At 37.6% G+C, this 27250-nt stretch overlaps 1 protein-coding gene across 5 annotated transcripts in view; it reads right to left on the reverse strand.

The window, feature by feature from the left end:
• IMMP2L (inner mitochondrial membrane peptidase subunit 2) overlaps positions 1–27250 on the reverse strand; it is a 681598-nt gene that overhangs the window by 626190 nt on the left and 28158 nt on the right. For all 5 annotated transcript variants that reach the window (XM_082472422.1, XM_082472423.1, XM_082472424.1 and 2 more), the window contains exon 3: positions 12692–12828. In XM_082472422.1, the coding sequence (XP_082328548.1) occupies positions 12692–12828 (137 nt within the window). The remainder of the gene's footprint in view (positions 1–12691; positions 12829–27250) is intronic.

Here is a 27250-nt window from a genome sequence, read left to right on the forward strand (position 1 = left end):
GAAATCAAAGAGAAATCAAAAAATACCTAGAGACAAATGACAATGAAAACACAATGATCCAAAACCTATGGGATGCAGCAAAAGCAGTTCTAAGAGGGAAGTTTATAGCTATACAAGCCTACCTCAAGAAACTAGAAAAATCTCAAATAAACAATCTAAACTTACACCTAAAGGAACTAGAGAAAGAAGAATAAACAAAACCCAAAGTTAGCAGAAGGAAAGAAATCATAAAGATGTGAGCAGAAGTAAATGAAATATAAACAAAGAAAACAAAACCAGAGATCAGTAAAACAGAAAGCTGTTTCTTTGAGAAGATAAACAAAATTGATAAACCATTAGCCAGACTCATCAAGAAAAAGAGGGAGAGGACTCAAATCAAAAAAATCAGAAATGAAAAAGGAGAAGTTACAACAGACACCTCAGAAATAAAAAGCATCCTAACAGACTACTACAAGCAACTCTATGCCAATAAAATGGACAACCTCGAAGAAATGGACAAATTCTTAGAAAAGTATAACCTTCCAAGACTGAACCAGGAAGACATAGAAAATATGAACAGACCAATCACAAGTAATGAAATTGAAACTGTGATTAAAACTCTTCCAACAAACAAAAGTCCAGGACCAGATGGCTTCACAGGTGAATTCTATCAAACATTTAGAGAAGAGCTAACACCCATCCTTCTCAAAGTCTTCCAAAAAACTGCAGAGGAAGGAGCACTCCCAAACTCATTCTATGAGGCCACCATCACCCTGATACCAAAACCAGATAAATATACTACAAAAAAAGAAAATTACAGAGCAATATCACTAATGATCTGTAATTTTCTGCAAATATTATATGTGATATAATATCACTGCAAAAATCCTCAACAAAAACTAGCAAACAGAATCCAACAACATATTAAAAGGATCATACACCATGATCAAGTGGGATTTATCCCAGCGATGCAAGGATTCTTCAATGTACGCAAATCAATCCATGTGATACGCCATATTAACAAATTGAACAATAAAAACCATATGATCATCTCAATAAATGCAGAAAAAGCTTTTGACAAAATTCAATACCCATTTCTGATAAAAACTCTCCAGAAAGTGGGCATAGAAGGAACCTCCCTCAAGATAATAAAGGCCTTATACAACAAACCCACAGCAAACATCATTCTCAATGGTGAAAAACTGAAAGCATTTCCTCTAAGATCAGGAACAAGACAAGGATGTCCACTCTCACCACTATTATTCAACATAGTGTTGGAAGTCCTAGCAACAGCAATCAGAGAAGAAAAAGAAATAAAAGGAATACAAATTGGAAAAGAAGAAGTAAAACTGTCACTGTTTGCAGGTGACATGATACTATACATACAGAATCCTAAAAATACCATCAGAAAACTACTAGAGCTAATCAATGAATTTGGTAAACGTGCAGGATACAAAATTAATGCACAGAAATCTCTTGCATTCCTATACACTAATGATGAAAAATCTGAAAGAGAAATGAAGGAAACACTCCCATTTACCATTGCAACAAAAAGAATAAAATACCTAGGAATAAACCTACCTAGGGAGACAAAAGACCTGTATGCAGAAAACTATAAGACACTGATGAAAGAAATTAAAGATGATACCAGCAGATGTAGAGATATACTATGTTCTTGGATTGGAAGAATCAATATTGTGAAAATGACTATACTACCCAAAGCAATCTACAGATTCAATGCAATTCCTATCAAATTACCAATGGCATTTTTTACAGAACTAGAACAAAAAATCTTAAAATTTGTATGGAGACACAAAAGACCCTGAATAACCAAAGCAGTCTTGAGGGAAAAAAGCGGAGCTGGAGGAATCAGGCTCCCTGACTTCAGACTATACTACAAAGCTACGGTCATCAAGACAATATGGTACTGGCACAAAAACAGAAATATAGATCAATGGAACAAGATAGAAAGCCCAGAGATATACCCACGCACCTATGGTAAACTAGTCTATGACAAAGGGGCAAGGATATACAATGGAGAAAAGACAGACTCTTCAATAAGTGGTGCTGGGAAAACTGGACAGCTACATGTAAAAGAATGAAATTAGAACACTCCCTAACACCATACACAAAAATAAACTCAAAATGGATTAGAGACCTAAATGTAAGACCAGACACTATAAAACTCTTAGAGGAAAACACAGGAAGAACACTCTGACAGAAATCACAACAAGATCATTTTTGATCCACCTCCTAGAGTAATGGAAATAAAAACAAAAATAAACAAATGGGACCTAATGAAACTTCAAAGCTTTTGAACAGCAAAGGAAACTATAAAGAAAACGAAAAGACAACCCTCAGAATGGGAGAAAATATTTGCAAATGAATCAATGGACAAAGGATTAATCTCCAAAATACATAAACAGCTCATGCAGCTCAATATTAAAAAAACAAACAACCCAATCCAAAAATGGGCAGAAGACCTAAATAGACATTTCTCCAAAGAAGACATACAGATGGCCAAGAAGCACATGAAAAGCTGCTCAACGTCACTAATTATTAGAGACATGCAAATCAAAACTACAATGAGATATCACCTCACACCAGTTAGAATGGGCATCATCAGAAAATCTACAAACAACAAATGCTGGAGAGGATGTGGAGAAAAGGGAACCCTCTTGCACTGTTGGTGGGAATGTAAATTGATACAACCACTATGGAGAACAGTATGGAGGTTCCTTAAAAAACTAAAAATAGAACTACCATACGACCCAGCAATCCCACTACTGGGCATATACCCAGAGAAAACCATAATTCAAAAGATACATGTACCCCAATGTTCATTGCAGCACTATTTACAATAGCCAGGTCATGGAAGCAACCTAAATGCCCATTGACAGATGGTACATATATACAATGGAATATTACTCAGCCATAAAAAGGAATGAAATTGGATCATTTGTTGAGACGTGGATGGATCTAAAGACTGTCATACAGAGTGAAGTAAGTCAGAAAGAGGAAAACGAATATCGTATATTAACGCATATGTGTGGAACGTAGAAAATGGTACAGAAGAAACAGTTTGCAGAGCAGAAATTGAGACACAGAAGTAGAGAGAAAACGTATGGACACCAAGGGGGAAAAGCAGTGGGGGTGGAGGGATGGTGTGATGAATTGTGCGATTGGGATTGACATGTATACACTGATGTGTATAAAATGGATGACTAATAAGAACCTGCTGTATAATGCTTGGTGTCAGTCTATTTATGTCTTGTAAAAATAAAATACAGTGTGTGTGTGTGAAAAAAAAAAAAAAAGAACCTGCTGTATAAAAAAATAAATAAAATAAAATTCAAAAAAAAGAAAATAACATAAGCTTAATTTCTATCTTTGTTTAAATGCCAAATGTACTATGAAACCATCCCCAAATTAAATAACTTACTAATTACATCATTCAATAAACCAAAACAAAATGGAACAAAATATCTCTGTGAACAGGAATACTATCAGGAGGCATTATAGCACAGTGGTAAAGCACAACTTTTATTGGTTATTATTTAGTAAAATGGAAAGCATTATCAGAGTTGGTTCAAATCACTTCTAAAACCTAATGGTTATGTAAGTTACTGTAAATCATCTCAAATGTCTGGCCTCAGTTTTCTCAAATGTAAAGTTTAGAACTTGAATGAATATCTCTTAATGTATCAAAAATTCTATGCATATGAATCTGAATAAAATATTAAAGTTAAATTTTTAATTAAAATTTTTTAAATTTAAAACTCTGTAAAAATCATTAATATACCAATCAGCAAGCATCATAAGTATACTCAGCAGAGTATACAGAAGTACTGTTAAAGGGGCATGATGCATACAGCCTACTCTCAACTGGTTCAATAACAACGTTTGTGCGTATATATACTCACACATACATATGTGTGAGTATATATACATAGAAACATAGATGCATATATTATATGTTATATATTATCTATTATATGTTATATATGGGGGGAGGAGAGGAAAGAAAGAGAAAGAGGAAGAGATTAAAATCAACGTGGCAAAATACTGAAAACTGGTGAATCTGAGTAGAGAACACATGGGAGTTATCTGTACTACTCTTAAAACTTTTCTGTAAATCTAAAATTACTTCAACATTAAAAAAAGAGAGAGTTGGGCTTCCCTGGTGGCGCAGTGGTTGAGAATCTGCCTGCCAATGCAGGGGACACGGGTTCGAGCCCTGGTCTGGGAAGATCCCACATGCCGCGGAGCAACTAGACCCGTGAGCCACAACTACTGAGCCTGCGCGTCTGGAGCCTGTGCTTCGCAACAGGAGAGGCCGCGATAGTGAGAGGCCCATGCACCACAATGAAGAGTGGCCCCCGCTTGCCGCAAGTAGAGAAAGACCTCGCATAGAAACGAAGACCCAACACAGCCAAAAATAAATATAAATAAATAAATAAATAAAAATTTAAAAAAAAAAAAAGAGAGAGTGTTGTGAAGTCACTGTTTAAACAACAGACCTAACCCTGGCTATATAGAACAGAAGCTCGCTGCTATTCTATCACGGGACGTGAAGAAAATCCATGAAGGGACATTATAAAGTTATCACTCACTCACTGTTTCAGTATCACATATGTTTGTTGCTATAAATACAAACTGATCTATTTAAACTCTCTATTAATGACAGGTTGCAGAACTACATAAAAATGCATAACATCCTAAGGGGTAAACACCTCAGGTGAGATTTTTGAGCTAAAAGTAATTTGGGAAGAAAGCACACATGTAAGCCAATAAAGCCTTCCAACATTAACTCCTGGCTTCCCTCAAAGTCAGCCTCAGCCAACCAAGGGGAGTAAGAGCACAGAGCAGTCAGCATCACAGGAAATGTGTGCCCAGCAGTTCCCAGCATCTTAGAAGCGAAAATTCAGCAGGTAACGTAAAACTCCCTAACTCCACCTTAAATTCTGGCATATACATCACAATACATCTCTTTTCTTGAGAGTCTATTTGTATCTAGCTTCTCAGAATGTCAAAATAATAGTTACAACCACTATAACCATTGTATATTAAGCCCACTATAGGTTTAAAATTTTTTTAATAAAATAAAATAATGTGACAGAAAGCGAGAAAGAGCATCAGCCTCTTTGCTTGCTTTTTTGATAGAACTTATAATTTTAAACTCAGTAGGGAACAAGATAATGACTGCAAAGAGCCAGGTAGAAGTCGAAGAGGTTTATTACAAACCAGTTTCTTCAAGATCATTTGCAGGTAGCTGAAAGTCAAGGCAATTTTGAACCAATGAATGTGTGGTATTGATGAATAAAGACCTAAGTGCTGATTAGACTCTATTTTCCCTCACATTCTCTTATTTTCTAATCTATTCTGTGTAAATCCTTCCCTGAAGTCTGAGCTAGAGAGATAGTATTGTGTAATGTTTTCAAGTATTTTCCCCTCTGGCTATGCAAAATGGAAACAGGAAAAGGGCATACTACATAAAGATTGTGTGGCAACTGCAACAAAAACAGGACAATGTCACTTACAATTATTTCTTTCACTTATTTTTTTATGTCTTAAATCTTAATTTTACACGTAGAAGGTATACACCTTTTATAAGAACCAGTGACCCTGCTGCAGGCATTCTCACTCAAATAAAATCTAAAACTTTGGTGTGAAGTCATTAAACGTTTCCTAGGGTACCTTTTTACTCTAAAAGTCTCTGTAAGCAATTGAACTCCTAATCTGAGTAATTTCATCTCACCAATATAAATTCCCTCTGTAGTTTTAACTGTATGCAATATCAGTTTTCATTTCCTGAGTTAAATTAATGTTGAGTAACATGGCATTTCTTTAAAAAAAAAAAAAAAGTGCATCTACTTTCATGGTAACCTTTCAAGCAACCAGTAGAAGTGATTCATGTGCATGAGAGGGGAATATGAGAGGGAATGACCTAATGATAGGTCAGTATGAATAATCATTAACCAACAATATCTGCTAGTGTTCCTTGTGTGCAGAGCATTGCTAAAGGTACATCTCATCCAATAAAAGGGATATGCCTATATAACTTGATTAAAAAATCAAATATTTCATAAACTGAATCCTATTTTCCACTGAATTATATCATTAACTTTATTTGCATTTATGACTTACCTTCAACTAGCTGTGACTCCCCATGTTTGATCACCTCTATCCTTCTAGTCAGATACCTAATGAATCTGTAAATTAATATTGGAAAACCTAACCTCAAAAAAGAACCACTGAGTAGTGTTTAAAAAGTAAAGAATTATTTCTTATAAGAGGGAATCCTGAAAATGAGCTTGTCCTATTAAATCTCAAGCCAACAGAATTTTTTTAAAGACATAAAAAGAGTTCTAATGCAAAATCTGTCACTCAGAGTGAACTTCCAGTGTTGTTATAACAGTATTTATTCAATAAACTCCAAAGGATTGGTATTATATGTCCTTTAAATGAAATTCTAACTTTCATTTCTTGGATTTTCTTAAATGTCTACAAGTTGCAGAGTGACCTTTTAAAAAAGCCACACGAAAGTGATGAACCACTTGGCCCTGGGCTATTTCCAACCTAACGGCATCTAAACTGGATTAATCCATTCTAGAATTCAGTGACTTAGAATTTCAATCTATTCCAATTTTGTCGGACTTGGACTACAAAGACTAGGGTCATTCTAGGTAGACTCAAAGGTAAATACAACTATTTAGATTACCTCTGAAGTCAATCATGTGTCTTTGGCGTCTTAGTGGCTGTGGTAGATGTACTTACCTATTCACAATTCTTCCTTCCCTCCCCACCTTTGTCATGACTTCCCTGTGGGTGGAATATACTTCCAACTAATTGCTTTGGGGTTTGCCATGTGACTTGTTTTGACCAATGGAATCTGGACAGAAGGGGAGAAGTTCTGAACTGAGGCTTTAAGACATTCTGAGTGCTTCCACTCACCCTCCTGTGTCCTGCTATCACCCATGAGAAGAGCACGCCCCAAGCTGTCTCTATTCCTTCAGCAGAGGCTCCACAGTGAGAGATACAGGAAGCAGACTGATCCCAACCCTTAGTCTAGAGTGACTATAATCCATCTACAGACCCATGAGTAAGAAATAAAGATCTGTTAAGTAAACCACTGAAATCTTGGTGTTGTTTGTTGCCACAGTAACAAACAAACTTAATACAGTGTCCAACCATAAAAGGTATTATTTTTCTGGTACCACTCTGTCTCAAATTAAAATTTCCAGGTCCATTCTCTAAAATAGTATGCTAAACTAATCAAGTTTTTTCATTTCTGGATGTACCAGGCACTGGCCAAACATTTGTCTGACAGCTTGATATCTTCTATATTAAATCTCATCTGAAGATGTATCCGTCATCTAGGATTAGTAATTCTTGAACCTCTTCTGCTAAAGCAAGAGTACCCTGAAGACAGAATCTGTATCTGATTCACCCACCCCATAGCACCTAAAATAGTTTTGCACATACTAGCCATTTGATAAATGACTCCCTATTCCAACTCTCAGTTACCAGTGCTTATTATTATTATCCATATCCCAAAATGACCCCCTGAGTCACAAAATTACTCATATATTTGAAATGACAGAAATGACTAGATATGATCTTTCTACCTGAATACACAGGGGAACTAAAGTACTATGCAATGAATGATGCTCAAGACTGGTAACTTACACCAATAGGAATTCCCTCAAAATGGCACACAGATTCCTTTACTGAATACTGAGATTTAGAATGGATAGCTGGATGATGAATCTCACGGTGCTACCCACAAACATGTAGCAGAGATGGGTCAGCATTCGAGGGTACAATTCCAAGGGAGCTTCCAGAAAGGGGTCCGTGAGCCCCTTCACTGGAGCACTTTTCTGTCTTGAGTCTGTTCATCACTGGTCCTCTGTGCCACTCTGTCTCCTGCTCAGTGTCCCAGTTGTCTACTTTTCTCCATCACCCAACTGATCTTTTATTTTCTTTCCTCTTCTTCACATTTTTCTTCTTTCTTGCCTATTGCTTTTTCTGCCTTCCTTTCATACTTTTAAGCCTTGGTACAAGAAGACATCACCATGGATCCAGAATACTCCTTCTGTTCCACAACAAATCAACCAACTGCAATAACCTGCATATAATTTTCAGGCCTCAGAGTCAATAAAAGCAGATGTGTTCCTTGAAGGAAGCTCAGGGACTTCCAGGGAGCTCCACACACCTTGCCAACTATTTAGTACTTGAATCATTAGAGAAATTTGAAGACAAGAATTTTTTCGAATTTTTTGTCAAAAATTCTGCTGAACCCCATGGTCTAAACATGTTCAGTTATTAAAGCTGTATAGTAGCAAAGATCTCTTCAACTATGCTGAATTAATAAACCACCATATTTCATTATTGCACTTTCAGTTCCTAAATAATTTTAAGTATGATTTAGTGATATCTAATAAAAGTGTAAACAAGTTATCTATTATACCTAAAAGTGGTCTAAAATTCCTAAAATATAGGTCAAACCATAATAAACATACATTTTTTTCCTTTCTTCCCAGAATATCCTTTCCCCTTTTATTCCAAAAATAGCACCCCCTCTTCTTCTGGGAAGTGTCACCCTTACCTCACCATGAAAGCCCACAATGTGATGCAAATATACACTGTCATTTTCTCACTCCAACTAGCCACAGGCTAGGGGTGTGCACCTGTCCAAAGCTGGGCCAATCATGGCACCCTAATCTTCTGGTCAAAGTTGATCTGTATTTGTATGGATAAGGGCATATGGCCCAAGATGAATCAATCACAGTCCTTCCTCAAGATTTTTCAAAGTGATATTAAGGCATGAGGAGAAGTCTCTCTCAGGCGGTGATGAAATTGGCATCTAAAGGCATGAGAGCTGCCAGCTGCCATGTGCCCTGCATTGAGAAGAAAGCTGGTCTGAGAGAACTAAGCCAAGATGCAGACAGAAGCAGACGCTGAAACAGAAAAGACTGAGCACCCTGGCAGCATTCAAGTCCCTGGTTCCAGTTGTCTCTGACGATTGCCACACTCCTTCCTTTCTCCTAGGTACATCATAAGCCTTCCAATCAATTCCCCTGTAAATCTAAGTCAATTCAAGCTGTTTTTCTGTAACCAGTAGCCAAGGAAATTCTACATAATCTATCAAACAAACTACAAGTTAACAAATTTGACTTATTGGGGGTAGTGGTTCAGGAATACTGTAAGAAACTCTAATGTATCTGCAACAAACTTACTATTTAGTCAACAGACGTGGCATTTAACGGTGACATTATTTAACACTTTCTTCACTGCCTTCACCCTGATATCAAAACCAGACAAAGATATTACAAAAAAAGAAAATTACAGACCAATATCATTCATGAATATAGATACAAAAATCCTCAACAAAATACTAGCAAACAGTATCCAACAACACATTAAAAGGATCATACACCATGATCAAGTGGAATTTATCCCAGGGATGCAAGGATTCTTCAATATACGCAAATCAATCCATGTGATACACCATATTAACAAAATGAAGAATAAAAACCATATGATCATCTCAACAGATGCAGAAAAGGCTCTTGATAAAATTCAACACCCATTTATGATAAAAACTCTCCATAAAGCAGGCACAGAGGGACCCTACTTCAACATAATAAAGGCCATATACGACAAACCCACAGCAAACACATCATTCTCAATGGTGAAAAACTGAAAGCATTTCCTCTAAGATCAGGAACAAGACAAGGATGTCCACTCTCACCACTATATTCAACATAGTGTTGGAAGTCCTAGGCAGAGCAATCAGAGAAGAAAAAGAAATAAAAGGAATACAAATTGGAAAAGAAGAAGTAAAACTGTCACTGTTTGCAGATGACATGATACTATACATAGAGAATCCTAAAAATGCCACCAGAAAACTACTAGAGCTAATCAATGAATTTGGTAAAGTTGCAGGATACAAAATTAATGCACAGAAATCTCTTGCATTCCTATACACTACTGATGAAAAATCTGGAAGAGAAATTAAGGAAACACTCCCATTTACCACTGCAACAAATAGAATAAAATACCTAGGAATAAACCCACCTCAGGAGAAAAAAGACCTGTATGCAGAAAACTATAAGACACTGATGAAAGAAATTAAAGAGGATACTAACAGATGGAGAGATATACCATGTTCTTGGGTTGGAAGAATCAATATTCTGAAAATGACTATACTACCCAAAGCAATCTACAGATTCAATGCAATCCCTATCAAATTACCAACGGCATTTTTTACAGAACTAGAACAAAAAATCTTAAAATTTGTATGGAGACACAAAAGACCCTGAATAGCCAAAGCAGTCCTGAGGGGAAAAAAAGGGAGCAGGAGGAATGAGTCTCCCTGACTTCAGACTATACTACAAAGCTACAGTAATCAATACAATATAGTACCGGCACAAAAACAGAAATATAGATCAATGGAACAAGATAGAAAGTGCAGAGATATACCCATGTACATATGGTCAACTAATCTATGACAACAGAGGCAAGGATATACAATGGAGAAAAGACAGTCTCTTAAATAAGTGGTGCTGGGAAAACTGGACAGCTACATGTAAAAGAATGAAATTAGAACACTCCCTAACACCATACACAAAAATAAACTCAAAATGGATTAGAGACCTAAATGTAAGACCAGACACTATAAAACTCTTAGAGGAAAACATAGGAAGAACACTCTTTGACATAAATCACAGCAAGATCTTTTTTGATCCACCTCCTAGAGTAATGGAAATAAAAACAAAAATAAACAAATGGGACCTAACGAAACTTAAAAGTTTTTGCACAGCAAAGGAAACTACAAACAATACGAAAAGACAACCCTCAGAATGGGAGAAAATATTTGCAAACCAATCAATGGACAAAGGATTAATCTCCAAAATATATAAACAGCTCATGCAGCTCAGTATTAAAAAAACAAACAACCCAATCCAAAAATGGGCAGAAGACCTAAATAGACATTTCTCCAAAGAAGACATACAGATGGCCAAGAAGCACATGAAAGGATGCTCAACATCACTAATTATTAGAGAAATGCAAATCAAAACTGCAATGAGGTATCACCTCACACCAGTTAGAATGGGCATCATCAGAAAATCTACAAACAACAAATGCTGGAGAGGGTGTGGAGAAAAGGGAACCCTCTTGCACTGTTGGTGGGATTGTAAACTGATACAGCCACTATGGAGAACAGTATGGAGGTTCCTTAAAAAACTAAAAATAGAATTACCATATGATCCAGCAATCCCACTACTGGGCATATACCCAGAGAAAACCGTAATTCAAAAAGACACATACACCCCAATGTTCATTGCAGCACTATTCACAATAGGCAGGTCATGGAAGCAACCTAAATGCCCATCGACAGACGAATGGATAAAGAAGATGTGGTACATATCTACAATCAAATATTACTCAGCCATAAAAGGGAACGAAATTGGGTCATTTGTAGAGATGTGGATGGATCTAGAGACTGTCATACAGAGTGAAGTAGGTCAGAAAGAGAAAAACAAATATTGTATATTAACACATATATGTGGAACCTAGAAAGATGGTACAGATGAACTGGTTTGCAGGGCAGAAATTGAGACACAGATGTAGAGAACAAACGTATGGACACCAAGGGGGGAAAGCGGTGGGGGGGTGGGGGTGGGAGTGTGATGAATTGGGAGATTGGGATTGACATGTATACACTGATGTGTATAAAATGGATGACTAATAAGAACCTGCTGTATAAAAAAATAAATAAAATTAAATTTAAAAATTTTTTTAAAAAAAGAAAATTCATTCTAACTCCTCAGAGCTGATGTCTATAACCTCACCTAGTTCTAAGACAAAAAGAAAAAAAAGTAAGTTGTTTATTCTCTGTATAATTTTAAGCTTTTAGAAGCTTATACATTCATTTTGTTTATGTTTTATACACATATTGAGCACAATGCATGAACTTAATACATGCTAATAACGGAAGAAAACAAATTATATTACAAAATGCAAATTCTTCTTAGTTGCATAAACTTACTTAAACAGCTAGGTTCCAGACATCAACTTTAGAATATTCGAGTTTTCTCTAAGATACTCCAGAAGACTATTTGCATATAAGCTTTGGAAGTCTCCACTCCAAATTTCTTTCAATGTAAATAGCACTTAATCTTTTCAATCAGCAACAGGCTTAAAGAATACACTAGAATATCTGAGATCAGTGCTCTAGACTTTTCTACCTATCAGAACTGTGTGTGTGTGTGTGTAACAATAGAGTAACTGAATTTGAGCCAAATCCATCTTGCAGCTGTACTAATAATTTGATCTTAAAAGGATATTTAAGTATGGATTCAAATATGGATAACTTAAAAATCTTAAAATCTCAAGCTACAGCCACAAAAAATGGTATCATGTAGTAAAATTTCTTTAGAACCTCCATTTACAATTCCAAAAAAGAAAAAAAAAAGCCACAGATACAGAAAACTATCTGATAGTTAATTTTATTCACCTCTGCTCTGATTTTAACATGACTACATTAAAAGACCTTATAAAGAAATTTAGCAACGTTAAATTTCAGTTCAAGGTCTTTTTAAAACCTTTCAGTTCCAGCATAGAGATGATACACAGATATATCATTTCTAATGCCTGAGAAACAATGAAGCATGTGCTTTAAAGAACGAAGTCATATTAGTCTCACCTGCATTGATGCTCCTTCCACTCTTGCCACACAGGCAACCCGATCCAGGAAAGTCACTGCCACAGGCACCGCCACAAAGAAGCCTTTACAAAAGGCCTTGAAGTATCTCTTCACCCAGCCTTGAGACAGTGCCATACCTAAAAGCACAAAGAAAACAAATATGAAATTAGCCTCAATAAGGTGAAAAAGAAAAACACAAAAACAGCCCAAGAAAAATAAGAGTTAAGAAAAAGCAACCTCATCTCAATATGTTTCACACCCATCCCTATAACCATTGGAATAAATTTGACTTAAAATCCCAAAGGCAAATACGTTAACTTAGGTTAACTCTTTTCAGTAGCTCAAGTAGCTTACTAATTTCAATAGAAAATCTCTCCTCACAAAGCAATGAGTTAGAAAAAAAATAAGCATTCTAAAAGTAAATCCTTTCCTGTTGCTGACTATGGTGGAGATGCTCCTTAAAGCCCTGATATCTGTTCTCTTCGGCAATAATTGAAGTTCTAGTGGGACATATGGCTGCCCAGCCTCCCTTGCAGCTAAGTGTGACCTTGTGACTATGTTTGATGAATGGCATATAAGCAGAAATTACATACTTCCAACCTGTGCCCTTAAAAGAAGCATGCCCTCCACTTTCTGTTCCCATTTTGTGATACCTGTGATAAGGAGGTGGTTGTAGGAACAGGAGTAGCCACCTCAAGTTAAAGATGGCAAAGCAACAAAATAGAAGGGTCCTAGGTCTCCAGCACCATGCAGGCACTGTCATTGCCCTGCATCGCTTACACTCGAGCTGTTAATTAAGAGGTAAATCATTTTCCATCATGTTTAAGCCAATGTTATAGGACCTATGTTATAGCAGCCAAACTGACCCTAACTAATACAACAATGAAATCTATGAGAAATCAAGAAAAAAAATCACTGTATATGAATTCAATACAGAAAATTATCAACCCTCACTTAGCCCTGTAACTTGATTAATTTTCAGATTTCAGATTGCCTAGCTAAGGCAATCCTTAAACTGTCACAAGCAATGAAAAACAAAATAGTGAGAGATCAAGATATGCTACCCTAGCAGACCCAATGGAGTCAAACTCAGTCCAACAGATGAAGAATCTTCCTGGCTGGAAAAGGCAAATGACCAGTTTGCTCACCAGTTTCTCAAAACAATACTTATTCATACTGTGTAACAGACTATAATTTTTGTCTGTTTTATTTCTTGAACAGGACTAGATAGATCCAGGGAGACTGGATTATTCTAGCGGTCCAGGGCAAGAGATGATGGTAGGATGGATTATGGTGGTGGTGGTGGTGGTAGAGATGGACCAACATGGGCAAACTTATACCTATTTTGGAAGTTAAACTGACAGGATTGAAAATGGATGGGCAAGGGCTGGGGAGAGGAGAGGAGACAAGAAAACTGTCAAGGGGTAGTTGTGACCTATCCAAGCACTGTTATTTTGTCATTCCCTTGGATTACATTCCAAAGTACTAAAAACATGCTCATAATTCAATTCCTCAAACTTCTAATAAGTACAAGGTCATAAGGTGGGTGCTAGGGATACAGGAGTGAAAAGTAGATACGGTCCTTGCACTCAAGGAGTTACAAAGTGCCAGGGAAGACTGCCCTTAAACAAATATTTCCAATGGAAATGAGCATTAACATGGGCCAATGTCTCTGGAGCATGGGAACATGGAGCAAGGAAGTCTATCCATCAGAAAATGATTCAGGAAGGTCTCTCAAAGGAAATGGCATTTGAGGTGAGACCTGGGCTCTTTGGGCAAAAGGAGCAGCATGTATGAAGACTTCAGAGCAAAATAAAATATGGTTATTATAGAAACTAAAAGAAGTTTAATTTGGATGGAGTATACACAAACTTTACTATATTAATTCTCAATTTTGAATTCAGTAAACATTTACTTATTGCCTGCTAAACACCAATGCTAAGTGCAGATATAAAGACAGCTACATATACAGTATAATATCATTTTAAAACTCTCACTAAACAATATATTTTCTATATAAATGTATGCATATAAAAGCATTTTAGGGGCTTCCCTGGTGGCGCAGTGGTTGAGGGTCTGCCTGCCGATGCGGGGGACGCAGGTTCGAGCCCTGGTCTGGGGGGATCCCACATGCCGCAGAGGGGCTGGGCCCGTGAGCCACAACTCCTGAGCCTGCGCGTCTGAAGCCTGTGCTCCGCAACAGGAGAGGCCGCGGTGGTGAGAGGCCCGCGCACCGCCATGAAGAGTGGCCCCCACTCGCCACAACTACAGAAAGCCCTAGCACAGAAACGAAGACCCAACACAGCCAAAAATAATAAATAAATAAATAAATAGAAATTAGAGCACTGAATGTAAGATGAGAAAAGTTAAAAAAAAAAAGCATTTTAAATAGTTATTTGCAGTATTGTTTTAATCATTTAATAAACACCCATATGTCACCTGAATAATTATTAAAATATAGAGAGAGACAGAAAAAAGCAGGTTTATCAAAATGCTAAAAATGGTTCATTCTAGATGTTGAGAAAGTAGATGATGAACTATTTTCTTCTTTGAACTTCAGTTGGTTTCTAATATTTACAAAATAAAGATGGTCCTCAGAAGTCACTTTAATATATAGATACTATGGGGTAAAACTAGTCTTGCTCTCTTTCCCGTCACAATAAACAAACCACACTTTTGCAGTCTAGTCTCTGCTGCTCCAAGTAGAACAAGTAAGATTCTTCCCTGTTTGTGCACCGATCAATATATTATAACTGACTGCAATTCTTTTATGTAGCCAATTCAGACTATGACAGAATATTACATGCTTTTGAAGACATCTTGAAAGTTTGAAGAGCCTTGGAAATTCTTACCTTTCTACTCACCCATAGTAAGGCACTTTAGTTCAAACAGGAAAAAAATACTGACAATTCATATAACAACTAACCTGACCACTTGACTATTTAAGTAATTAATAAACTGGCTTTAAACACATAAACCTATGCTTGCTTAAATATATTTTAATAATCAGGTCAAAGAGACTTAGATAACCAGAGGATTTAGACTCAAAAAAAAAAAAATGGATAGAACAAATACAAATAGAAAAACATGTTTCTATACATCTGTGGCTCTTAGAATAAAAGTAGCAAATATATGGACAGAATGAAAATTTAATGTGTTCTCTTTGCTGTTCCCTGTGCCCTGCAGGCACGGACCTTCACCTTCACTAAATAACTAGGGATAGCAGCAGGATAGAAACTAGGAAAGCTTCAAATACGATGACGCCACAGCTATCCCAGTTGTAAGGCAGCATGCATGATTACAATGTAAATTAAAGGGGAAAAATACATTAACATAAGTTGCATTAAATTCAGGTTCCCAGAATTTTACACCTCCACTTCTTTTCCAATATAAACTCCCCCTACACTGGTACTCCATTCAGTCACTGTGGCACCCAGGAAGGAGCGTGGTAACGAGAGTCAGGGGCCCTGAGGTGGCGTCCTCTCTATGTCTACAACTAGCTGCATGTCTTTGATCAACTCACTTCTGGTCCTCAGTTTCCTCATCTATAAAAAGAAAGGGGTTAGATTCAATTTCTAAGATCCTTTCTAGGGCTAACATTCTATATTCCTATACATTTTTTGATTGTTTCTCCAGGACGCTGAGAAGGTACTAAAATTAAGAAAAGCACTTAGATTATTATTGACTAAGAAGAAATGTTATGTTGCCTTTTAGGTTTGAGATTTTTTTTAATGTTGAAACGAAAAAAAACTTTGCTTTTATTAAACAAATAGTTAAAAAGGGCAGCAGAGAGGAAGTTGGAACTAGTGCAATTTATGTGAAAGGACATTTTAAATACAGGTAAAGACCTGAAAGCCACTGCCCTTTCCCTTCTCACGCTCACAACTCCACTGCTGATCAGGGCACTGCCGCCATCACCTGCACAACGGTAAGGACAAATATTTTTCTACTGAGAGATTCTCAAAGAGCATGTGGGAGCTGTGGGAGGTATGCCAATCTGAAGGTATGCAGATTCTGCCCCAAGCCAAGGGTAAAAATAAAAGCTGCCTTGCAGATAAGGGGTCACTATTTTCAGAGGCTTAAAAGCAAAGTCTCAGTACAGTCCTGTCCTACCTGAATTGTGAACCACACCTCTACCTCATAATAAAATGCTTTTAGAAGCTTCTCACTATCATTGGAATACTAAAGCTATACATAAATGAAGAAATGAATATTATACTTCTATGTCAAGTCATATCAAATAAAATGTTTAAAGTGCTATGGCATTCACACTTCATTAAAGTTAATGTATTTCTTTTTCTATAAAGAACCATTGGGATGATCTGGTCTTTTGTTCACACCTTAAATGTTTAAAACTACCATACTAATAAGCACCTAGCGTCCACTTCCTCTGACAAAATTTCCTTTAAGCAATAATAATGTGACCATCCCCGGCAAAAAAGGAATAATTTTTATTCCTAGTGAACTAGTGAACTCATTCTTCTAGTAACCACACAAGTCATTTAGGTTCAGAACATTGCTCCTGAGAAAATTATTGCTTAAGTACTAGGCACACCAGGTTCATTGCTAAAGTACATAAACTGAGAATATTTTTAAATAAGCTTTCAGAGTTCACTGAAATCATATTTGCCACCTGGTATAAAACACTTGCAAGTAAAAGGTTTTTTGGTGCTACTGACCTCAACCACATAATGACCTATACTCTAAATACCTCTCTTTCCTCTCACAACTTGTTATGGTTTGATCATACATGAATTCATCTAAAATCATTCTTAAACTTGCATATATTTTAGCTTATACAAAGTCACTAATCATTCATCCATAGCAACCAGGTGAATAAATACAACTCAAGTCATCCTAACTATAAAAACTATTTTAAAATTGTGTGGCAGCTTTGAAGGTAAGAGGAAAACAATAAATTACAAAGCAGTATCTTATATAAAATGTAACCTTTCCATCATAGAAATCAGCCTGCACATTTGGATAGCCAAATCAAGATTTTATTTGTAAATTCAAACTACGAATATCAGAGAATAAAAGAGCAGGGACCCAAACAAATCTGACACCCAATTCCTGACTCAGTCAATATATATTTATTGATCACCTACTATGTAACTGTGCTAACAGGTTAGCACATAATGCAGAACAAGGCAGGCTTGGTCCTTGGCCACATGGAGCTTACATTTTCATTCTCTCTACATTAAGTGCCTACTTTGTGCTACTCACTATGCTAAGATACCAAAAGTAAAAAGGCACACTGAGTCATAGTTCCTTCCCAAGGGACTTGTGATAAGATCACAAGAAATGAGTAGATGACCACACGTGATCAGGATACCCTCCTCCACATATCTCTCCAGGAGCTCCTGGTACCAATAACCTCACTCTGCAAACAAAGCATAAGCATGTGCAATAGGAGGCAGGAGGCATTAGGATACATTTACACTGAATCAAAGGAAAAATAATAACTGATGAACTAGAACAATTTTGATTCCACTGGAAGCAGATCTGGGAAAGTAACTGATGGATACCAATTTGAAATAAATTTCAGGACCACCTTCCTACTTTCAGATTACAAATAAATATCATAAAAGTAGATAATTGGTAATCTTTAGAATGTGAACTCCAGCATGAAATTATTTATCTTTTAACTTGTGTGACTTAATAGTTCACACTCAAAAATTTGCAGAAAGGACAAAACGGCAAAAAAAAATAAAGTATGAAGAAAAACTAGCCAAACAAAATAAAGGAAAGAAAGGTGGGCTTCCCTGGTGGTGCAGGGGTTAAGACTCCACCTGCCAATGCAGGGAACACGGGTTCAAGCCCTGGGCCAGGAAGATCACACATGCCGCAGAGCAATTAAGCCCGTGTGCCACAACTACTGAGCCTCTGTCTAGAGCCCACGAGCCACAACTACTGAAGACCGTGAGGCACAACTACCAACGCCCACACACCTAGAGCCCATGCTCCACAATAAGAGAAGCCACCACAGCCAGAAGCTTGAGCACCGCAACGAAGAGTAGCCCCTGCTCACTGCAACTGGAGAAAGCCCGCGTGCAGCAATGAAGACCCAACACAGCCAAAAATAAATAAATAAATAAATTTATTTTAAAAAATAAAAGAAAGAAATGTAATGGGGTTACACATAAAGTGAATCATGTTCTGGAAAAGAAACCCAATTTTAAAAGTCCACACTGGGAGAGGACTGGAGTTGGCTGCGTGAACACAGCCTGAAGGGGGCTAGTGCACCACAGCTAGCCGGGAGGGAGTCTGGGAAAAAGTCTGGACCTGCCTAACAGACAAGAGACTATTGTTTCGGGGTGCGCAAGGAGAGGGAATTCAGAGCACCACCTAAATGAGCTCCAGAGATGGGAATGGGCCGCGGCTATCAGCGCAGACCCCAGAGACGGGCATGAGACGCTAAGCCTGCTGCTGCAGCCACCAAGAAGCCTGTGTGCAAGCACAGGTCACTATCCACACCACCCCTCCCGGGAGCCTGTGCAGCCCGCCACTGCCAGGGTCCCGTGATCCAGGGACAACTTCCCCGGGAGAACACACGGCGTGCCTCAGGCCAGTGCAACATCATGCTGGCTTCTGCCGCCGCAGGCTCACCCTGCATTCCGTACCCCTCCCTCCCACCAGCCTGAGTGACCCAGAGTCCCCTAATCAGCTGCTACTTTAACGCTGTCCTGTCTGCTCAGGGAACAGACGACCTCAGGTGACCTACATGCAGAGGCGGGGCCAAATCCAAAGCTGAACCCCAGGAGCTGTGAGAACAAAGAAGAGAAAGGGAAATCTCTCCCAACAGTCTCAGGAGCAGCAGATTAAATCTCCACAATCCACTTGATGTACCCTGCATCTCTGGAATACCTGAATCAACAACAAATCACCCCAAAATTGAGGCAGTGGACTTTAGGAGCAATTGTAGACTTGGAGTTTGCTTTCTGCATCTAATTTGTTTCTGGTTTTATGTTTATCTTCATTTAGTATTTAGAGCTTACTATCATTGGTAGATTTGTTTACTGATTTGGTTGCTCTCTTCTTTTATATATATATTTTTTCCTTTTTCTCTTTTTGTGAGTGTGTACGTGTATGCTTCTTTGAGTGATTTTGTCTGTATAGCTTTGCTTTCACCACTTATCCTAGGGTTCTGTCCGTTTTGTTTTTTGGGGGTTTTTTTGTATAGTTTTTAGCGCTTGTTATCATTGGTGGATTTGTTTATTGGTTTGGTTGCTTGCTTGTTTCTTTTTTTTTATTACTTTTTAATTTTTTTACTTTTAACAATATTTTTTAATTTTTATTTTAATAACTTTATTTTATTTTACTTTTTCTTTTTCTTTTTTTTCTCCCTTTTCTTCTGAGCCATGTGGCTGACAAGGTCTTGGTGCTCTGGCCGGGTGTCGGGCCGGAGCCTCTTAGATGGGAGAGCCAAGTTCAGGACATTGGTCCAACAGAGACCTCCCGGCCCCACATAATATAAAACAGTGAAAGCTCTCCCAGATATCTCCATCTCAATGCTAAGAACCAGCTCCACTCAACAACCAGCAAGCTGCACTGCTGGACAACCCATGCCAAACAACGACCAAGACAGGAACACAAACCCACCCATTAGCAGAGAGGCTACCTAAAATCATAATAAGTTCACAGACACCCCAAAACACACCTTGGGATGCGGTCCTGCCCACCAGAAAGACAAGATCCAGACTCATCCACCAGAACACAGGCACCAGTTCCCTCCAGCAGGAAGTCTACATAACCCATTAAACTAACCTTACCCATGGGGGGCAGACAGCAAAAACATTGGGAATTATGAACCTGCAGCCTCTGAAAAGGAGACCCCAAATGCAGTAAATTAAGCCAAATGAGAAGACAGAGAAATACACAGCAGATGAAAGAGCAAGGTAAAAACCCACTAGACCAAAAAAATGAAGAGGAAATAGGCAGTCTACCTGAAAAAGAATTCAGAGTAATGATAGTAAAGATGATCCAAAATCTTGGAAACAGAATGGAGAAAATAGAAGAAACGATTAACAAGGACCTAGAAGAACTAAAGAGCAAACAATGATGAACAACACAATAAATGAAATTAAAAATTCTCTAGAAGCAATCCATAGCAGAATAACTGAGACACAAAAACGGATAAATGACCTGGAAGATAAAATAGTGGAAATAACTACTGCAGAGCAGAACAAAGAAAAAAGAATGAAAAGAATCGAGGACAGTCTCAGAGACCTCTGGGACAACATTAAACGCACCACCATTCGAATTATAGGGGTCCCAGAAGAAGAAGAGAAAAAGAAAGGGACTGACAAAATATTTGAAGACATTATACCTGAAAACTTCCCAAGTATGGGAAAGGAAATAGTCAGTCAAGTCCGGAAAGTGCAGAGAGTCCCATACAGGATAAATGCAAGAAGAAACACTCCAAGACACATATTAATCAAACTATCAAAAATTAAATACAAGGCTACCCTGGTGGCGCAGTGGTTAAGAATCTGCCTGCCGGGCCTTCCCTGGTGGCGCAGTGGTTGAGAGTCTGCCTGCCGGTGCAGGGGACACGGGTTCGAGCCCTGGTCTGGGAGGATCCCACATGCCGCGGAGCAGCTGGGCCCGTGGGCCACAGCTGCTGAGCCTGCGCGTCTGGAGCCTGTGCTCCACAACAGGAGAGGCCACGATAGTGAGAGGCCCGCGCACCGCGATGAAGAGTGGCCCCCGCTTGCCACAGCTAGAGAGGGCCCTCGCGCAGAAACGAAGACCCAATGCAGCCATAAATAGATAAATAAATAAATAAAATAAATAAATAAGACTTAAAAAAAAAAAAAAAGAATCTGCCTCGTGCAGGGTACACGGGTTTGAGCCCTGGTCCAGGAAGATCCCACATACCGCGGAGCTACTAAGCCTGTGCGCCACAACTACTGAGCCTACACTCTAGAGCCTGTGAGCCACAACTACTGAAGCCCGTGTGCCTAGAGACCGTGCTCTGCAACAAAAGAAGCCACTGCAATGAAAAGACAGTGCACCAAAACGAAGAGTAACCCCCGCTCACCACAACTAGAGAAAAGCCCGCACACAGCAACGAAGACCCAATGCAGCCAAAATTTTTTTTTTAATTTTTTTTAATTAAATACAAAGAAAAAATATTAAAAGCAGCAAGGGAAAAGCAACAAATGACATATAAGGGAATCGCCATAAGGTTAACAGCTGATTTCTCAGCAGAAACTCTGTAAGCCAGAAGGGTGTGGCAGGACATATTTAAAGTGATGAAAGGGAAAATCCTACAACCAAGATTACTCTACCCAGCAAGGATCTCATTCAGATTCAACGGAGGAATTAAAACCTTTACAGACAAGCAAAAGCTAAGAGGACTCAGCACCACCAAATGAGCTTTACAACAAATGCTGAAGGAACTTCTCTAGGCAGGAAATACAAGAGAAGGAAAAGACCTACCATAAAAAACCCAAAACAATTAAGAAAATGGTAATAGGAACATACATATCGATAACTCCCTAAATGTAAATGGATTAAATGCTCCAACCAAAAGACACAGACTGGCTGAATGGATACAAAAACAAGACCCGTATATATGCTGTCTACAAGAGACCCACTTCAGGCCTAGGGACACATACAGACTGAAAGTGACAGGATGGAAAAAGATATATCATACAAATGGAAATCAAAATAAAGCTAGAGTAGCAATTCTCACACCAGACAAAATAGACTTTAAAATAAAGAATGTTACAAGACACAAAGAAGGACACTACATAACGATCATGGGATCAATCCAGAATATATAACAATTATAAATATTTATGCACCCAACATAGGAGCACCTCAAAACATAAGGCAAATGCTAACAGCCATAAAAGGGGAAATCGACAGTAACACAATTATAGCAGGGGACTTTAACACCCCACCTTCACCAATGGACAGATCATCTGAAATGAAAATAAATAAGGAAACACAAGCTTTAAATGATACATTAAACAAGATGGAATAAATTGATATATATATAGGACATTCCATCCAAAAACAACAGAATACACTTTCTTCTCCAGTGCTCATGGAGCATTCTCCAAGACAGATCATATCTTGGGTCACAAATCAAGCCTTGGTAAACTTAAGAAAACTGAAATCGTATCAAGTATCTTTTCCGACCACAACAGTATGAGACTAGGTATCAATTACAGGAAAAAATCTATAAAAAATACGAACACATGGAGGATAAACAATACACTAGTAAGTAACCAAGAGATCATGGAAGAAATCAAAGAAGAAATCAAAAAATACCTAGAAACAAATGACAGTGAAAACACGACAACCCAAAACCTATGGGATGCAGGAAAAGCAGTTCTAAGAGGGAAGTTTATAGCAATACAATCCTCCTCAAGAAACAAGAAACATCTCAAATAAACAACCTAACCTTACATATAAAGCAATTAAAGAAATAAGAAAAAAAAAACTCCGAAGTTAGCAAAAGGAAAGAAATCATAAAGATCAGATCAGAAATAAATGAAAAAGAAATGAAGGAAACGATAGCAAAGATCAATAAAACTAAAAGCTGGTTCTTTGAGAAGATAAACAAAATTGGTAAACCATCAGCCAGACTTATCAAGAAAAAAAGGGAGAACACTCAAATCAATAGGATTAGAAATGAAAAAGGAGAAGTAACAACTGACACTGCAGAAATACAAAGGATCATGAGAGATTACTACAAGCAACTACATGCCAATAAAATGGACAACCTGGACGAAATGGACAATTTCTTAGAAAAGCACAACCTTCTGAAACTGAACCAGGAAGAAATAGAAAATATGAACAGACCAATCACAAGCACTGAAATTGAGACTGTGATTAAAAATCTTCCAACAAACAAAAGTCCAGGACCAGATGGCTTCACGGCGAATTCTATCAAACATTTAGAGAAGAGCTAACACCTATCCTTCTCAAACTCTTCCAAAATATTGCAGAGGGAGGACCACTCCCAAACTCATTCTACGAGGGCACCATCACCCTGATACCAAAACCAGACAAAGATGTCACAAAGAAAGAAAACTACGGGCCAATGTCACTGATGAACATAGATGCAAAAATCCTCAACAAAATACAAGCAAACAGAATCCAACGGCACATTAAAAGGATCAAGTGAGGTTTATCCCAGGAATGCAAGGATTCTTCAATATACGCAAATCAATCAACGTGATAAACCATATTAACAAACTGAAGAATAAAAACCATATGATCATCTCAATAGATGCAGAAAAAGCTTTTGACAAAATTCAACACCCATTTATGATAAAAAAACCCTCCAGAAAGTAGGCATAGAGGGAACTTACCTCAACATAATACAGGCCATATATGACACACCCACAACAAACATTGTTCTCAATGGTGAAAAACTGAAACCATTTCCTCTAAGATCAGGAACAAGACAAGGTTGCCCACTCTCACCACTATTATTCAACATAGTTTTGGAAGTTTTAGCCACAGAAATCAGAGGAGAAAAAGAAATAAAAGGAATCCAAACTGGAAAAGAAGAAGTAAAACTGTCACTGTTTGCAGATGACATGATACTATACACAGATAATCCTAAAGATGCTACCAGAAAACTACTAGAGCTAATCAATGAATTTGGTAAACTTGCAGGATACAAAATTAATGCACAGAAATCTCTTGCATTCCTATACACTAATGATGAAAAATCTGAAAGAGAAATTAAGGAAACACTCCCAATTACCATTGCAAAAAAAAGAATAAAATACCCAGGAATAAACTTACATAAGGAGAAAAAAGACCCATATGCAGAAAATTACAAGACACTGATGAAAGAAATTAAAGATGATACAAACAGATTAAAGATGATACAAACAGATGATACAAACATGTTTTTGGATTGGAAGAATCAGCATTGTGAAAATGACTATACTACCCAAAGCAATATACAGATTCAATGCAATCTCTTTCAAACTACCCATGGCATTTTTCACAGAACTAGAACAAAAATTTCACAATTTGTATGGAAACACAAAAGACCCCGAAGAGCCAAAGCAATCTTAAGAAAGAAAAACGGAGCTGGAGGAATTAGGCTCCCAGACGTCAGACTATACTACAAAGCAACAGTAATCAAGACAGTATGGGACTGGCACAAAAACAGAAATATAGATCAATGGAACAGGATAGAAAGCCCAGAGATAAACCCACGCACATATGGTCACCTTATCTTTGATAAAGGAGGCAAGCATATACAGTGGAGAAAAGACAGCCTCTTCAATAAGTGGTGCTGGGAAAATTGGACAGATACATGTAAAAGTATGAAATTAGAAGACTCCCTGACACCATGCACAAAAATAAACTCAAAATGGATTAAAGACCTAAATGTAAGGCCAGACACTATAAAACTCTTAGAGGAAAACATAGGCAGAACACTCTATGACATAATCACAGCAACATCCTTTTTGACCCACCTCCTAGAGAAATGGAAATAAAAACAAAAATAAACAAATGGGACCTAATGCAACTTAAAAGCTTTTGCACAGCAAAGGAAACCATAAATAAGAAGATGAAAAGACAACCCTCAGAATGGGAGAAAATATTTGCAAATGAAGCAACTGACAAAGGATTAATCTCCAAAATTTACAAGCAGCTCATGCAGCTCAATATCAAAAAAACAACCAACCCAATCCAAAAATGGGCAGAAGACCTAAATAGACATTTCTCCAAAGGAGATATACAGACTGCCAACAACCACATGAAAGAATGCTCAACATCATTAATCATTAGAGAAATGCAAATCACAACTACAATGTGGTATCACCTCACACCGGTCAGAATGGCCATCATCAAAAAATCTACAAACAATAAATGCTGGAGAGGGTGTGGAGAAAAGGGATCCCTCTTGCACTGCTGGGGGGAATGTAAATTGATACAGCCACTATGGAGAACAGTATGGAGGTCCCTTAAAAAACTACAAATAGAACTACCATACGACCCAGCAATCCCACTACTGGGCATATACCCTGAGAAAACCATAATTCAAAAAGAGTCATGTACCACAATGTTCATTGCAGCACTATTTACAACAGCCAGGATATGGAACCAACGTAAATGTCCATCAACAGATGAATGGATAAAGAAGATGTGGCACATATATACAATGGAATATTACTCAGCCATAAAAGGAAATGAAATTGAGTTATTTGTTGTGCGGTGGATGGACCTAGAGTCTGTCATACAGAGTGAGGTAAGTCAGGAAGAGAAAAACAAATACCATATGCTAACACATATATATGGAATCTAAAAAAAAAAATGGTTCTGATGAACCTAGGGGCAGGACAGGAATAAATACACAGACGTAGAGAATGGACTTGTGGGCACAGGGAGGGGGAAGGGTAAGCTGGGACGAAGTGAGAAAGTGGCATTGACATATATACACTACCAAATGTAAAATAGACAGCTAGTGGGAAGCAGCCGCATAGCAGAGGGAGATCAGCTCGGTGCTTTGTGTCTAACTAGAGGGGTGGGATAGGGAGGGTGGGAGGGAGATGCAAGAGGGAGGAAATATGGGGATATGTGTATAGGTATGGCTGATTCACTTTGTTATACAGCAGAAACTAACACACCATTGTAGAGCAATTATACACCAATAAAGATGTTAAAATAAATAAATAAATAAATAAATAATAAAAATAAAAGTCCACATTGGTGGGACTTCCCTGGATTCCCTGAGAATCCAAAAGACCTCAGTACAAATCATGATTCAATCATGTGACTTTGGACAAATTACTTCATCTTCCTGAGCCACAATTTTTCCACGTGAGAAACCTTGCAGGGTGTTTTGGAAGTTCAAAATGTTCAGACGTGTGGAATTTTTTAAAAAAATAAGCATTAGTATGAAGGGAAACAAAAAACCCATAAAACTAGCATCTGAACATATTATGTGTAATGTATTAGAGAAAAATGGCTAGATCATCAAATAAAAGGTGTTTCTTCAGATAAAAGCATTAGCCATGTCCAAAGAAAAGGACTAGCAATAACAAATCAAAAAAGGGCAAGAGACTTAAGGATGTCCATTACATACAATAAAACCTATAAAGCCTATCTTCTAAATAATGGGACACCTAATATCCAGAGTGATAGTTTTGTTCTGCTTTGAATCTAATCTTGTTCTAAGATTTGATGGGTTAGGGATGATCATCTTTCCTGATGTTTGCCAAATAACAAAAATTATGGAGTCCCAACACCAGCACTGTCTTAGGTGTTTTGAGAATTATTTTTAAGCAGAATATAAGAAATATATGACTTAGCAACAAAATTGGACCAGAGGAATAATTAATATAATAGACATTGGGAAAAAAGAAAAGAAAAATAGGAGCTGGAATTGCAAGAAAAAAAATTCATGCGAAAAGCTGAAAAGAAAAAAATGAATTAGAATGTAGGTGGTAAGTTTAAGAATGTTCACTCTAAAATTCTTACAATTTTTCTGTACATTTAAAATTTTTCATTAAAATGTTGAAAATAAAAGAAGGATAAATTACATTTGGTAAATTTCTCAGACAAGAGGAAAAT

This window comes from Balaenoptera physalus, assembly GCF_965194825.1.
Source record: "Balaenoptera physalus genome assembly, chromosome: 8".
In the NCBI taxonomy this organism is placed as follows: Eukaryota; Metazoa; Chordata; class Mammalia; order Artiodactyla; family Balaenopteridae; genus Balaenoptera; species Balaenoptera physalus.